The sequence below is a fragment of the Physella acuta genome, unplaced genomic scaffold, assembly GCF_028476545.2.
Source record: "Physella acuta isolate Inbredline_101_S28 unplaced genomic scaffold, ASM2847654v3 ptg000897l, whole genome shotgun sequence".
In the NCBI taxonomy this organism is placed as follows: Eukaryota; Metazoa; Mollusca; class Gastropoda; family Physidae; genus Physella; species Physella acuta.
The window spans coordinates 44,214-60,766 of record NW_026732414.1 but is presented as its reverse complement, the minus strand read 5'-3'; the positions used below and the strand labels follow the sequence as shown (position 1 = coordinate 60,766).

Genomic DNA, 16,553 nt, shown 5'->3' with positions numbered 1-16,553 from the left:
GTGAGACATCAGGTAACAAAGTGAGACAGCATATAGGTGAGACCTCAGGTAACATAGTGAGACAGCATATAGGTGAGACCTCAGGTAACAGTGAGACAGCATATAGGTGAGACCTCAGGTAACATAGTGAGACAGCATATAGGTGAGACCTCAGGTAACAGTGAGACAGCATATAGGTGAGACCTCAGGTAACATAGTGAGACAGCATATAGGTGAGACCTCAGGTAACATAGTGAGACAGCATATAGGTGAGACCTCAGGTAACATAGTGAGACAGCATATAGGTGAGACCTCAGGTAACATAGTGAGACAGCATATAGGTGAGACCTCAGGTAACATAGTGAGACCTCAGGTAACATAGCGAGACAGCTTATAGGTGAGACCTCAGGTAACATAGTGAGACAGCATATAGGTGAGACCTCAGGTAACATAGTGAGACAGCATATAGGTGAGGTATCAGGTAACATAGCAAGACAGCATATAGGTGAGACCTCAGGTAACATAGTGAGACAACATATAGGTGAGACCTCAGGTAACATAGTGAGACAGCATATAGGTGAGACCTCAGGTAACATAGTGAGACAGCATATAGGTGAGACCTCAGGTAACATAGCGAGACAGCATATAGGTGAGACCTCAGGTAACAAAGTGAGACAGCATATAGGTGAGACCTCAGGTAACATAGTGAGACAGCATATAGGTGAGACCTCAGGTAACATAGCGAGACAGCATATAGGTGAGACCTCAGGTAACATAATGAGACGGCATATAGGTGAGACCTCAGGTAACATAGTGAGACAGCATATAGGTGAGACCTCAGGTAACATAGTGAGACAGCATATAGGTGAGACCTCAGGTAACATAGTGAGACAACATATAGGTGAGACCTCAGGTAACATAGTGAGACAGCATATAGGTGAGACCTCAGGTAACATAGTGAGACAGCATATAGGTGAGACCTCAGGTAACATAGCGAGACAGCATATAGGTGAGACCTCAGGTAACATAATGAGACGGCATATAGGTGAGACCTCAGGTAACATAGTGAGACAGCATATAGGTGAGACCTCAGGTAACATAGTGAGACAGCATATAGGTGAGACCTCAGGTAACATAGCGAGACAGCATATAGGTGAGACCTCAGGTAACATAGTGAGACAGCATATTGGTGAGACCTCAGGTAACATAGTGAGACAGCATATAGGTGAAACCTTTAATATTATAATGATACCCATGTCTTGGTGTTTCAACTAACTCAGTGACCTGTTTCTTTAACCTGTTAAACTGTGATAACCTCCCTTGATTGTTTCAGACTATGATAGCCTCCCTTGGTATAAAAAAGCTGGCCAGTGGATCTGTGGCATAGAAAAGATGGAGGAGCACCAGCTGACGGAGGCTGAGATGAAAGCCATAGAGGAGAAACAAACATCCATACATGAGCAGGCTGCCTGGAGAAGGTTCCTCAATATCAACGCCCTCTTTTTGATGGGTGTGGCTGCCTTCTTATGGGGTTTCTTTGCTTAAATATTGATGACTACTGCTAATTTATGCTAATTTATCCACTAGAAAAAAAGAGTTGTCTTGTCTTACTATGCACTCACTCCCAGTAGAAAGTGGAGAGGATGGCACTGACTTAAACAAACCTAATTTAGAAACAGAATTTACTTTTAGCAGTTATTTTAAATATTTTTTTTTGTAAATTGTAATGAAAATGTATCAACCCATTGAGCATCTACCTGGCTTTGCTAGAAAGTTCAGTTTTAAATTGTGCTTGTTTGGCTGAAACAACCAGAACAATCTTCTTAAACAGTTGACACCAACTTTATTTCTAGAGCCTTTATCATGGGAAACAACTTCATTTATAATTTTGGATAAATTAACTAAGCTTGGTTATAAAAAAAAGTGTATAGCTCATTAGAAAAACAAATATCTAAGTTTGAACATTGTTTGACCACAAGTGTAGACCAATCCGGTTCATCAAAATACTTTCAAGTTTGGGATTTGAAATATATTTGATTGAACTTGTGTACCAGAAATGTTATTTTGCCATGTTCACTGAAATGTTCCATTAGATTCAATAACTTCAGATAGGAAATTATTAAATTTACCTAGGAAGTTAAGTATGGTATGTAATACTAGTAATAGCTAGATGTTTATTAATCATACTTGAAATATTGCCTATCCCATTATCTTGGAATATATAGATTTTATTCAATATTTCAAAAACAAAATTATGTTTATTATCTCTAACTAAAGACATGATTCTGTTTATTTGTACTACAGTTTGATATACTTTTAAGTTGCATCATAAAAAAATGGATTAATAAAAAACCTTCATTTCCAAAAAATTGCCACAAAGGAAATAGGCTAAAACTTATCTCACTGTACTTGTCACAGCTTTATTCAAAATATCTGGCTACTCTTCCAGTTATGTTCCACAGTTTTAAATATTAATGGTCCATTACCAGTATACAGTATTTCTATTTATCAATAAAATTAATCTTGGGAAATTTTATTTTCAAGTTTTTATTGTTTTTTTAATAAATCTCTCCCAACACTACAATAACAAAACACTTCATCTAAAATGTGTTGTGTGTTACATTAAACAATATTCTGACACTGACAAAACAACTTGACACGCGTATGGACAAATGAACTGTTACAAGTTGGCTGTTGAACAATCAAAGGAAGAAATATAAAAGGTGTAAAGCTACTACACATGACACTTGGGCTCAAGCCAAGCATTGGTTGTTACAACATCAAACTATTGACGGCCAACAAGTTTTCTCCTTACATACAAACTATTGATGGCCAGAACAAGTTTTCTCCTTACATACAAACTATTGATGGCCAGAACAAGTTTTCTCCTTACATACAAACTATTGATGGCCAGAACAAGTTTTCTCCTTACATACAAACTATTGACGGCCAACAAGTTTTCTCCTTACATACAAACTGTTGATGGCCAGAACAAGTTTTCTCCTTACATACAAACTATTGATGGCCAGAACAAGTTTTCTCCTTACATACAAACTATTGATGGCCAGAACAAGTTTTCTCCTTACATACAAACTATTGACAGCCAACAAGTTTTCTCCTTACATACAAACTATTGACGGCCAACAAGTTTTCTCCTTACATACAAACTATTGACTGCCAACAAGTTTTCTCCTTACATACAAACTATTGATGGCCAGAACAAGTTTTCTCCTTACATACAAACTATTGACAGCCAACAAGTTTTCTCCTTACATACAAACTATTGACGGCCAACAAGTTTTCTCCTTACATACAAACTATTGACTGCCAACAAGTTTTCTCCTTACATACAAACTATTGATGGCCAGAACAAGTTTTCTCCTTACATACAAACTATTGACGGCCAACAAGTTTTCTCCTTACATACAAACTATTGACGGCCATAACAAGTTTTCTCCTTACATACAAACTATTGACAGCCAACAAGTTTTCTCCTTACAAACAAACTATTGACAGCCAACAAGTTTTCTCCTTACATACAAACTATTGACGGCCAGAACAAGTTTTCTCCTTACATACAAACTATTGACGGCCAACAAGTTTTCTCCTTACAAACAAACTATTGACAGCCAACAAGTTTTCTCCTTACATACAAACTATTGACGGCCAACAAGTTTTCTCCTTACATACAAACTATTGACGGCCATAACAAGTTTTCTCCTTACATACAAACTATTGACAGCCAACAAGTTTTCTCCTTACAAACAAACTATTGACAGCCAACAAGTTTTCTCCTTACATACAAACTATTGACAGCCAACAAGTTTTCTCCTTACAAACAAACTATTGACAGCCAACAAGTTTTCTCCTTACATACAAACTATTGACGGCCTGAACAAATTTTCTCCTTACATACAAACATGGCAAGCCTATGGTACAAGTCTTGCAGGTCAAACAAAGTATGAGAAAGAAAAACTCTGATGACTCATCCATAGCTGACTGCCAAAGTTATGGGCATGCCATCTTGCCTATGGGCATGCCATCTTGTCCAAGTTGTATCATCCCTTCATCGATAGTTTTTGTCCGGGCAATTTTTATTCCAATTTTTTCTGCTGTTCTATAGTCTGTCCTGTAGTTTGTTTCGACCGGTCCTCTCTGTCCATAATGGCATAGTTTTCACAGGCAGCTCCCAGCTGAATGCAGCTGATCAACATTTTCAACACGGCCAGCGGGAAACACATCACCCAGATCAGCTTCCATAGCCCAACACCAATGATGGGGACTAGAGAGAGAAAACATGACATCTGTGTACACACTAACTCCACATGACATCTGTGTACACACTAACTCCACATGACATCTGTGTACACACTAACTCCACGTGACATCTGTGTACACACTAACTTCACATGACATCTGTGTACACACTAGCTCCACATGACATCTGTGTACACACTAACTCCACATGACATCTGTGTACACACTAACTCCACATGACATCTGTGTACACACTAGATCCACATGACATCTGTGTACACACTAACTCCACATGACATATGTGTACACACTAACTCCACGTGACATATGTGTACACACTAACTCCACGTGACATCTGTGTACACACTAACTCCACGTGACATCTGTGTACACACTAACTCCACGTGACATCTGTGTACACACTAACTCCACGTGGCATCTGTGTACACACTAACTTCACATGACATCTGTGTACACACTAGCTCCACATGACATCTGTGTACACACTAACTCCACATGACATCTGTGTACACACTAACTCCACGTGACATCTGTGTACACACTAGATCCACATGACATCTGTGTACACACTAACTCCACATGACATCTGTGTACACACTAACTCCACATGACATCTGTGTACACACTAGATCCACATGACATCTGTGTACACACTAACTCCACATGACGCACACTAATTACAACTGAGTGTTTGATCTACAACTTACTGATAGGTCCAGTACTGAAGTAGTTTAAATACAGCATACAAAAAAATAATTCATTAGCTGCACACATGGTGAACAAGACAGCCTAGAAGAGAAGGGTTCATTAGTGGTAAACTTGTAGTTTTGATATCAGTAAACAAAGTGGCTAGAAGGGTTCATTAGTAGTAAACTTGTAGTTTTGATATCAGTAAACAAAGTGGCTAGAAGGGTTCATTAGTAGTAAACTTGTAGTTTTGATATCAGTAAACAAAGTGGCTAGAAGGGTTCATTAGTAGTAAACTTGTAGTTTTGATATCAGTAAACAAAGTGGCTAGAAGGGTTCATTCACTATGACCTGACTTATAGACATGACCTGGGACCTAACTTATAGACATGACCTGTGACCTAACTTACAGACATGACCTGGGACCTAACTTACAGACATGACCTGGGACCTAACTTACAGACATGACCTGCAACTTGGAAACTTGTCCTACTACCTGCAACATTTTTTGTGTGACCTAAAACCTACAGACATAGCCTATACATGCGACCTAAAACCTACAGACATAGCCTATACATGTGACCTAAAACCTAGAGACATAGCCTATACATGTGACCTAAAACCTACAGACATAACCTATACATGTGACCTAAAACCTACAGACATAGCCTATACATGTGACCTAAAACCTACAGACATAGCCTATACATGTGACCTAAAACCTACAGAAATAACCTATACATGTGACCTAAAACCTACAGGCATAACCAGCAGTAAGGAAGAAATGCAACAAGGTATTACCTGACTGTGGTAATACAAGGAAGAAATGCAACAAGGTATTACCTGGCTGTGGTAATACAAGGAAGAAATGCAACAAGGTATTACCTGGCTGTGGTAATACAAGGAAGAAATGCAACAAGGTATTACCTGGCTGTGGTAATACAAGGAAGAAATGCAACAAGGTATTACCTGGCTGTGGTAATACAAGGAAGAAATGCAACAAGGTATTACCTGACTGTGGTAATACAAGGAAGAAATGCAACAAGGTATTACCTGACTGTGGTAATACAAGGAAGAAATGCAACAAGGTATTACCTGGCTGTGGTAATACAAGGAAGAAATGCAACAAGGTATTACCTGACTGTGGTAATACAAGGAAGAAATGCAACAAGGTATTACCTGACTGTGGTAATACAAGGAAGAAATGCAACAAGGTATTACCTGACTGTGGTAATACAAGGAAGAAATGCAACAAGGTATTACCTGACTGTGGTAATACAAGGAAGAAATGCAACAAGGTATTACCTGACTGTGGTAATACAAGGAAGAAATGCAACAAGGTATTACCTGACTGTGGTAATACAAGGAAGAAATGCAACAAGGTATTACCTGACTGTGGTAATACAAGGAAGAAATGCAACAAGGTATTACCTGACTGTGGTAATAGTACCTCAGTATGGGATTGGCAGAGAGGTCGATTTTTTTGTGGCTTGTGCTCCCTCTTTGTACAGCACTGAAAGAGAAAAATGGTTTATTGTCAACATTTAGTTGTCAAGTGTGTACATTAAGCCAAAAGTATGTACATCTAGCCACAAGTATGTACATTAAGCCATAAGTATGTGCATCTAGCCACAAGTATGTACATCTAGCCACAAGTATGTACATCTAGCCATAAGTATGTACATCTAGCCATAAGTATGTACATCTAGCCATAAGTATGTACATCTAGCCATAAGTATGTACATCTAGCCATAAGTATGTACATCTAGCCATAAGTATGTACATCTAGCCATAAGTATGTACATCTAGCCATAAGTATGTACATCTAGCCATAAGTATGTACATCTAGCCATAAGTATGTACATCTAGCCATAAGTATGTACATCTAGCCATAAGTATGTACATCTAGCCACAAGTATGTACATCTAGCCATAAGTATGTACATTAAGCCATAAGTATGTACATCTAGCCATAAGTATGTACATCTAGCCATAAGTATGTACATCTAGCCATAAGTATGTACATCTAGCCATAAGTATGTACATCTAGCCATAAGTATGTACATCTAGCCATAAGTATGTACATCTAGCCATAAGTATGTACATCTAGCCATAAGTATGTACATCTAGCCATAAGTATGTACATCTAGCCATAAGTATGTACATCTAGCCATAAGTATGTACATCTAGCCATAAGTATGTACATCTAGCCATAAGTATGTACATCTAGCCATAAGTATGTACATCTAGCCATAAGTATGTACATCTAGCCATAAGTATGTACATCTAGCCATAAGTATGTACATCTAGCCACAAGTATGTACATCTAGCCATAAGTATGTACATCTAGCCACAAGTATGTACATCTAGCCATAACTATGTACATTAAGCCATAAGTATGTACATCTAGCCATAAGTATGTACATCTAGCCACAAGTATGTACATCTAGCCATAACTATGTACATTAAGCCATAAGTATGTACATCTAGCCATAAGTATGTACATCTAGCCATAAGTATGTACATCTAGCCATAAGTATGTACATCTAGCCATAAGTATGTACATCTAGCCATAAGTATGTACATCTAGCCATAAGTATGTACATCTAGCCATAAGTATGTACATTAAGCCATAAGTATGTACATCTAGCCAAAAGTATGTACATCTAGCCATAAGTATGTACATCTAGCCATAAGTATGTACATCTAGCCATAAGTATGTACATCTAGCCACAAGTATGTACATCTAGCCATAAGTATGTACATTAAGCCATAAGTATGTACATCTAGCCATAAGTATGTACATCTAGCCATAAGTATGTACATCTAGCCATAAGTATGTACATCTAGCCATAAGTATGTACATCTAGCCATAAGTATGTACATCTAGCCATAAGTATGTACATCTAGCCATAAGTATGTACATCTAGCCATAAGTATGTACATCTAGCCATAAGTATGTACATCTAGCCATAAGTATGTACATCTAGCCATAAGTATGTACATCTAGCCATAAGTATGTACATCTAGCCATAAGTATGTACATCTAGCCATAAGTATGTACATCTAGCCATAAGTATGTACATCTAGCCATAAGTATGTACATCTAGCCATAAGTATGTACATCTAGCCACAAGTATGTACATCTAGCCATAAGTATGTACATCTAGCCACAAGTATGTACATCTAGCCATAACTATGTACATTAAGCCATAAGTATGTACATCTAGCCATAAGTATGTACATCTAGCCACAAGTATGTACATCTAGCCATAACTATGTACATTAAGCCATAAGTATGTACATCTAGCCATAAGTATGTACATCTAGCCACAAGTATGTACATCTAGCCATAACTATGTACATTAAGCCATAAGTATGTACATCTAGCCATAAGTATGTACATCTAGCCATAAGTATGTACATCTAGCCACAAGTATGTACATCTAGCCATAAGTATGTACATCTAGCCACAAGTATGTACATCTAGCCATAACTATGTACATTAAGCCATAAGTATGTACATCTAGCCATAAGTATGTACATCTAGCCACAAGTATGTACATCTAGCCATAACTATGTACATTAAGCCATAAGTATGTACATCTAGCCATAAGTATGTACATCTAGCCACAAGTATGTACATCTAGTTACCTCTGACAGTGCATCCAGTGGCTAAAGATATCCAGGGCCATAGCAAACTGGAAGAAGAGCATGTAGTTGGGGTACAGGTGGCAGAGGGTGGCACACAAACACATTGTTGTGATCCTGTCTGTCAGCTGGTCTAACATGGCTCCAAGTTTACTACCTAGAAAAAGCATCAGGTGCTTCAGATGCACAAAGCTCATTTTTTTATGGGGGTGGGGGGGGGGGGGAGGGAATGGGTCAGAGATTGAACCTTTGGTTTTAAAATTGTTAAGCTTACATTTAAGAGATTTTAATCTAGTGAAATTAATCTTGGTTTCTAATATGCACCAGAAGAAAGCCAATCAAACATACATTGATTCAACATCCTAGCCAAGTGGCCATCAAAGGCATCAAGAAATCCACTCAAAAGATAAAACGCAGTGGCTGTGCTTGGCTCAGTGGGCATATAGTAAAATGAAATAAAAGCAAACAAAATTCTCAAGTAATCTGGAAAGAAAAAAAAATGATCAAATTAGTTATATCCACTCTAACAGAATGAAGCTACAAGTACTAAAGAATGTCTTGAGGCTAAAATTGTCTATTATATGGTAATAGTAATCTTGTATTAAGGTCAGGGATTGTACTTAAGGAATTTTACTTAAGTTAAAGGAATTGTACTTAAGGGATTGTCCTTAAGTTAAGAAATTGTGGATGAGTTAAGGGATTGTACTTAAGTTAAATGATTGTACTTAACTAAAGGAATTGTCTTTAAGTTAAGGGACTGAAGTTAAGGGAACTGTACTTAAAGGATTTGTTTTAATTTAATGGATTGTTCTTATTGTCTTCATTACATACAATGTTAGTCTATATATTTTATTGCCTACATTCCTAAGCACCAGAGTGCAAAAAAAAAACCAGTTTGGCCGTCTAATCAGTGAAATCAAGAAACAGAAATAGATCTAGAATCTAGCTTAATTTTTAAGTCAACCTAGAGTACTAGACTCTAGAGAGGCCAACTGACTTTGACTTACCAATAATGTTTGGTACGAATAAATAAATATTTTCCGTCATCCTGTTGAATGGTCACTGCACCTAGAGATCTAGATCTAAATCTGTTCACTGGATCTAAGAAAAATGTTGATCTTAAAGAATATAGATCTACTTATAGATCTAGAATCTAGTATACTAATTAATTTTACTAGCTTTTCTAATCTATTAGGTTATTAGGCCTATAATTAATAAATTATAATATCTTATTCTGGTAATCTATCGTTTTGGGTACATAAAATCGCCCGCGACTTGTAATGTGAAAACCAGGTGACTCCTTAAATTTTAATAATTATTTCACATTTTGAGGAGGATTTATGTTTTTTAAAATACAAAAATGTTTCCTTGGTTCATTTATGTACCTGTTTTTAAACAATTGAATTAAAACGTTTCCGTAATAAATGAAGACTAGCGATGTTTCCAACAGATGCAACCATGCTCATTTACTATAGCAGCCATCTTGTTTAAGTTTTATTTTTATAAGCTTTTAGCGCAAGATTCAGGGGGAAGCCACTCTATTTTACAAATGGCTGCTGTGTATATAGCAAATCTTGCTCTCAGACACTGCTGCTTAAAGTTAATTTCTGGCCTATATCGATATATTTAGCCATTGATTTAGGTTTATTATTCATTTATCTATAATATTTGACACAAACATATGACACTATACTTCTATTAAAGCCTTGACAATGAGGTAACGTTTTCGTACATTAATAGCCGCGGGCGATTTTACGTACCCAAAACAATAGATTACCCTTATTCTAGATCTATATACTTATATAATATATAATAATATATTATCTAGAGATCTAGAAAATTTAGATTAGATCTAATCTAACACTTATTGACTAATTGGAGTAATTTTACTAGATCTAGATCTACTAGTAGATTCTAATTATTTTAATATTTAGTATTTACAATTACTAGAATCTAGATCTAGATTTTAATTGAAATGGACACAAGCGAGAAAAGTCTCAAAGGTATTTGAGAGGTGCATAAATTAATTTAAAAATCTTGCACGGCGTAGTTACAATTAATATGGTTATAAAATCCTGTCTGTCTGGTTTTTTTCGGACTTTACTAAAGATTGGACGTATTTAATGTTTTTAATATTTTCGGTAACTAAATAAAAATTTAAAAAAAAGCAAAAACAATTTGGTTTTCACGTGTAATGGCGACATAAACAATGGCATCCTGCTATTGGATAGGCAGACACAAATTTTATTGTACACATTGTAAGCTAAAAATAGAAAACTAGGTCATGGGGTTTTAAATTTGCATTGTTATTTAAAAACTTGATCTGCAAAGTTTTGTAAACAAATAGTTATCGATCACTAAGTTACTGTACAGCCAATCAATATTTGTCTTACGAAAGTGAAACATCCGGTTATAACTTAGGCTTGATGAAAATAAATAGAGATGTAGCCTTAAAGTCTTAAACTCAACAAATTATTTTCAAGTTCTCTGGATTTGCAACTTGTATACTTATAGCATTTATTCTAAAAATATAAAATTTCTAAATTAATTTTAGGCTTAAGTTTTTATTTTTTATTTTTTTTTACGGTCTAAATCTAAAAAGCACGTTTTTATTCCATATCAACAACACTATGGAAGGAATCTCGTCAACTCGCTTGTCTCCATTGTAATTTATTATTTAACTAGTACTAGGCCTACTAATTTTGCTTAAACATTTAAAATGAAATGTAAATATAGGCCTAGAATCTTCTATATAATACTTATCTAGGCCTATAGGCCTATGCTATACACTAGTTAATATCTAGATTGTAGATCTAGAATAGATCTGGATTCTAATGTAATCTAGATCTAGATCTAGCTCTACATATCTAGAAAGCTGGATCTAAATCTAATAACTTATAATAATAAATATTGGCTAGCCTAACCCGGAAGATTTTAAGAACTCGTGCGACGCCAAAAATCTCGTGAGAATTTTGCTTGGCGACGGTAGGCTATTATTTTCAATATGGCCATTCAAAGATGGATTCAGAGCAAGAAAATGTAGAAGAAGATACAAAATACGCGTTCCTCCTTGGTAGTGCCTTACGCAATATTGACGCTGAACAAGTTTTATCTATATATGATCACTTAATTCCCAAAACCATTGACAAAATTAGGGTAAGATTCTGTATGAAATACGAATCATTCATTTAATGGACACTGGAGGAAATTCAGTCAGCAGATTTTCAAAATGCAGTTAGATCTAGATTCTAGATCTACTTTGATTTATGCTAGATCTAGTTTAGAGATAACCGTATGTTGGGTGAAAGTAGTCTAGCTTTTTATTTCATTTTTCTTCTAACTTAGTGCTATTAATTTAGATCTAGATTTTTTAAATTCTTTATGATGTTGGCTACGTTACAGAAAAATATTTCGATTTTCATTGTTACTTCCCTTAAGTCGGATGTCATTTCCTGTGTTCTGTGAAATGGTGACCTTAATAAATTACCATATTCATTATTAATATCACGGGTCCGGGAAGTATGGCCATGGAGGCCCTGTAACACTGTTACACTACAACTTGTTTTGGCCTTGTTTGTGTGTATAATTGTTTTATTTCACTAGCTAATCATTGAACCTCTGTTTTTCACATTTTAGTCTCCCTTTTTCTTTATACACAAGCCTAACATTGATGTAATTTTAAAGTTAGCCGCAGTTATCTTGGTAAAAACAACAGCCGATTATTTTTTTTTACCGTTGCAATGGGTGAACTCACTAGACTAGATTCTAGATCTAGTCTCTAGTCTAGTCTAGATCTAGATCTATTTCAGGTCTAGATCTAGTTCTAATCTAGTACATCTATCTAGGTTCTAGTTGTCTAGTAGTAACTACAGTAGATCTAGATTCTAATTCTATCTACTCTCTAGATCTAGAATTTTAGATCTAGACTCTAGACCCTAGCTAGTAGGGTAAGTAGTAGTTTTTCTTACTAAATCTAGAATTTACCCAAATTTCAAATTAAACATGACTACTGAATGATAGACATCCATATTTAATCCATTAGGCACTAATTTTGAAGTTTTTAGTTCATTTTAAACTAAATTACTTAATTTAATATTTATTGACACTCACTGCCATGGCCAACACACCTCTCCATGATAACTCTTCTTAAGCTTGAACGTAAAGAAAACCACAAATAAGTTAGACTTTTTAAGTGGCCATGTACCCAGAGTTCCCCACTAGTGATCATCAAATAGCGGTCACGTGGTTTAAAAAAATAAATAAATTTGGTTGTCATTCAAAAGTCGTGTCTTATTTTAAAAAGTGCATGCAATATTTGATTTATTTCTTCATATAATGATAAAACTAATAATTCTACAACCTCCAATTCATTTTTGTGACCTCCGGGCTGATATTTTAGAAGTTCTATTAATTTTAATGAGACCGACTTTTAAATTTAGCCTTCATTCTCCAAAGCAAATTTTAAAATGCTTTTCTGGCAAATTTAGCCTTGCCACCTATAGCATGTTTTTATAACGTGAAAACCCGCCATTTTACTCGTGATAAACATTTTTAAAAGTAATTCTAAGAAGGTCTCTGGAACTAAGACGAAAAATCGTCGGAAGTCATACATCCGGTCCGTACGCCATATTGTTGTTAGCAACCGGCCACGCCCCCGGGCTAGTGAGAAATACTAGTAAGTAGGCTGATTTAGCTGGTATAGATCTAACACTTCATTACTAGAATCTAGATCTACAGACTAAGTACTAAGTAAGTTAGTAAGAGTGTCTCAGACTAAGAGTGACAGCTCACATAATCTAGATCTACTTCACATAGTGAGTGATAGTGTAGTAAAGTGTAGTAGTAGGCTAGTAGCAGTGTCTACATCTCTACATACTACATACACAGACAGTATGCCTATACTATACACTAGGCCGTTCGATTCACAGCTTCCGGGTTTGTTGTTTTAAAGCCATCTCACGGCTCATGCGCTTACCAAAAATGGCGACCAGTTTCGCTTTCACTAATGTGTAGAGGGATAAAACTAATGATTACCAAGCCATCGTTAATTTTAGAAATCGGAACTATCTGTTTCTATTTAATTAAGTCTGTTAATTAAGAATTGTCGGATCTACTTTTGGCCTATTTTCTTTGTTTGTCTTGCAAGCGGCGCCTTAGTGAAATTAGCTCTATATAATTCTCATCTTTCGAATCAAATAACTCTAAAATTCCTCGTGTATAATAAACCAGACTATGTGTATATGAAACTTGAAAGTATCAATTTTACACATATTACAATTAAGTGGTAATAACTTATGGTCGGTATGAGATGTGGTCCGTTCAAGTAATAATGCCATTTTATTATAACCTTTTTTGGTGACCACGAGGCGCGGGAAAATGTGTGCAGCGCAAGAATCCAATCATTTGGCTAGGTTTATGACAGTTTTTTTTATGTCACACCTAAAAATAGAATGTTTACGCTTTCTTCATTGATGATCGTTTTTATTATTTTTTAAACTGAAAATATATTAGTTAGATTTCAGGTTTTGTAGCTTAGTATACTTACCCTTTATCAATTTTAAAAGCATAGCATGCTGATTGTGAACAAATAGTCATAAAACACAGAAATAAAAAGTTACAATGCGATGTGCCACACCCGGGTCACACCCCCTCAAGAAAACACGTGTTTATTAAGCTGTTTATCTCACTTTACAACAGTAATTAAAATTAATTGTCAAATTTTTTTACTTATTGGGTAATATTAAGCACATGTTTACTAATAGTTAAAAAAAACATAAGTAAATTCTGTTTTAATGAAGGTCACAGGTCAAATATTTTTTCCTTTAGTCAAGTTCAGTGAAGGGTGCCACAGGCCGACCTGACTTTGGAATTTTTTTCATTAACAGAAAGTTAATATATGCTAAATTGGCTTAGTTTATTAGTGTGCTAGCTATTATTGATACTTTTTTAAATTAAAAAATCATTTTGAAATTGTCAACAAAATGCCTACTATACACTCACTAGATTCTAGGTCTACTCTAGCCACTAGCTAGAGTGTCTGTCTAGAGCTTAGCTTAGTGTAGCTTGTTACTTGTAGATCTAGCTAGATTTTAAACCTAGAGAGTCTAGACCTTCTTTTAACTTTTAGGTCTGATCTACAACAGAATTGCACTGTTACAGTCAGACTTGAGTAAAGATTAAGAATAGTCTAGATTCTCTAGATTTACCTTGTCCTAGATGTAGGCCTATAGTAAATGTATACTATATTATTACTGTATAGAATCTAGGCCTACTAGCTATATAATTATATAGGCTTAGTTATAGCATTATAAATTACTATAGAATGTACTTAATAGTACTTATCTATTATATACTATAGTTACTATTGCTATTCTATATGACCATATGCTATAGTGATTAGTATATAGTTAGTATTGCTCGCTAGCCTGGAGGCGTGGGGGGTTGCTAATAACAATATGGCGTACAGACCGGATGCATGACTTGCGATGATTTTTCGTCTTAGTTCTAGTGACCTTCTTAGAATTACTTTTAAAAATGTTTACCACAAGCAAAATGGCGGATTTTTACATTACAAAATACAAGCTATAGGCCTAGGTGGCAAGGCTAAATATGCCAGAAAAGCATTTTAAAATTTGCTTTGGAGAATGAAGGCTAAATTTAAAACTCAGTGTCATTAAAATTAATAGAACTTTTATAAAATCAGCCCAGAGAATAGATAAATGAATTGGAGCTTGTAGAACTAGTAGGTTTATCAGTCTATGCAAAAAATAAATCAAATATTGCAAGCACTTTTTTTTTAAGACACAACATCTGAATGACAACCTAATTGTTTTTTTAAACCATGTGACCACTATTTGGTGATCACTAGTGAGGAACTCGTAAGAGTGATATAATATTTGTTGTCATGGAGAGGTGTCGTGCATGGCACTGAGTGACAATAAATATTAAATTAAGTTATATTTTAGTTCAAAACAAACTAAAAACTTCAAAATTAGTGCCTAATGAATGGATAAAATATGGATGTCTATCATTCGGTGTAATATGGATGTCTATCATTCGGTGGTCAATGTTTAAATTGAAAATTGAGTAAATTTTAGATTTAGTGAGAAAATCTAGTATATAGCTCCACTATGTCCATATAATTAATATTTAATAGGTCTAATTAGCCTATCGTTTTGGCCCTCTAGGTCTATACTATATTTAACTATATTATGCTTATAGTATAACATTCTGAAATCTTGTTAAGTTGATAGTAATGACTTAACTTCATATAACTTAATAAGCTAGTTAACCTAACTAATTATTATAGATTGTTATATATAGGCCTGTTTTTAATAGATTCAACTGTACTTGTTCTATATTTTACTACATATTATTACATAATAATTAGTGATTATACCAGTGTCAAACATCTCATGAAAATTAAAAAGAAGTGTTAGATTACTGGTAGATAACTAAATACAAATGTGACATGCTAATGGCAATGCTAACCTTTCCCTAGTCGTATCAATACCATAGCCCTAACCCTAATTGCTGGCCAAACCAGAGATTACAATTCTATTAATGACTTAACTCATCTATTTTTGGAAGTCTGTTATCAGACATTTTTATACTCAAGTATTGAATCAATAGTTATTTATTAATTAGTAGGCTACATTTCATTTTTAGACTCTAGTTAGTAGTCTAGCCACTAGATACATTAAACGCATACAAAGTATTAGGCATTAGTAGTTGTGTGAAATATTATTTACTCTAGATTCTAGTCCTACACTACACAGTACTATAACCACAGTGAAGATTCTAGCCCTACACTACACAGTACTATAACCACAGTGAAGATTCTAGCCCTACACTACACAGTACTATAACCACAGTGAAGATTCTAGTCCTACACTACACAGTACTATAACCACAGTGAAGATTCTAGTCCTACACTACACAGTACTATAACCACAGTGA

The 16,553-nt window shown here is 35.2% G+C and overlaps 3 protein-coding genes across 12 annotated transcripts in view; 2 read left to right on the top strand and 1 right to left on the bottom strand.

Annotated features, from left to right (window-relative positions):
* LOC131952961 (sodium/glucose cotransporter 4) overlaps positions 1-2,515 on the top strand; it is a 48,212-nt gene extending 45,697 nt beyond the window's left edge. For all 5 annotated transcript variants that reach the window (XM_059315907.1, XM_059315905.1, XM_059315904.1 and 2 more), the window contains exon 16: positions 1,313-2,515. In XM_059315907.1, the coding sequence (XP_059171890.1) occupies positions 1,313-1,524 (212 nt within the window). In that variant the 3' untranslated portion in view covers positions 1,525-2,515. The remainder of the gene's footprint in view (positions 1-1,312) is intronic.
* On the bottom strand, positions 2,508-11,652 carry LOC131952965 (CDP-diacylglycerol--inositol 3-phosphatidyltransferase). 6 transcript variants are annotated; one of them, XM_059315917.1, is made up of 8 exons: positions 10,024-10,416; positions 9,853-9,883; positions 9,602-9,695; positions 8,943-9,077; positions 8,598-8,751; positions 6,376-6,457; positions 4,965-5,046; positions 2,508-4,261 (listed from the first exon to the last, which is right to left on the bottom strand). In XM_059315917.1, exons 3-8 carry the CDS (start codon positions 9,639-9,641, stop codon positions 4,074-4,076), a joined length of 681 nt encoding a protein of 226 aa, XP_059171900.1. In that variant the 5' UTR covers positions 9,642-9,695; positions 9,853-9,883; positions 10,024-10,416; the 3' UTR covers positions 2,508-4,073. The 6 variants fall into 6 exon arrangements, with proteins under 6 accessions (XP_059171900.1, XP_059171899.1, XP_059171895.1 ...); XM_059315916.1 differs by lacking the exons at positions 9,853-9,883; positions 10,024-10,416 and adding an exon at positions 11,519-11,652; XM_059315912.1 differs by lacking the exons at positions 9,853-9,883; positions 10,024-10,416 and adding an exon at positions 11,354-11,466.
* LOC131952960 (uncharacterized) overlaps positions 11,613-16,553 on the top strand; it is an 18,703-nt gene continuing 13,762 nt past the window's right edge. The window contains exon 1 of the mRNA XM_059315902.1: positions 11,613-11,750. Coding sequence (XP_059171885.1) covers positions 11,613-11,750 — 138 coding nt within the window. The remainder of the gene's footprint in view (positions 11,751-16,553) is intronic.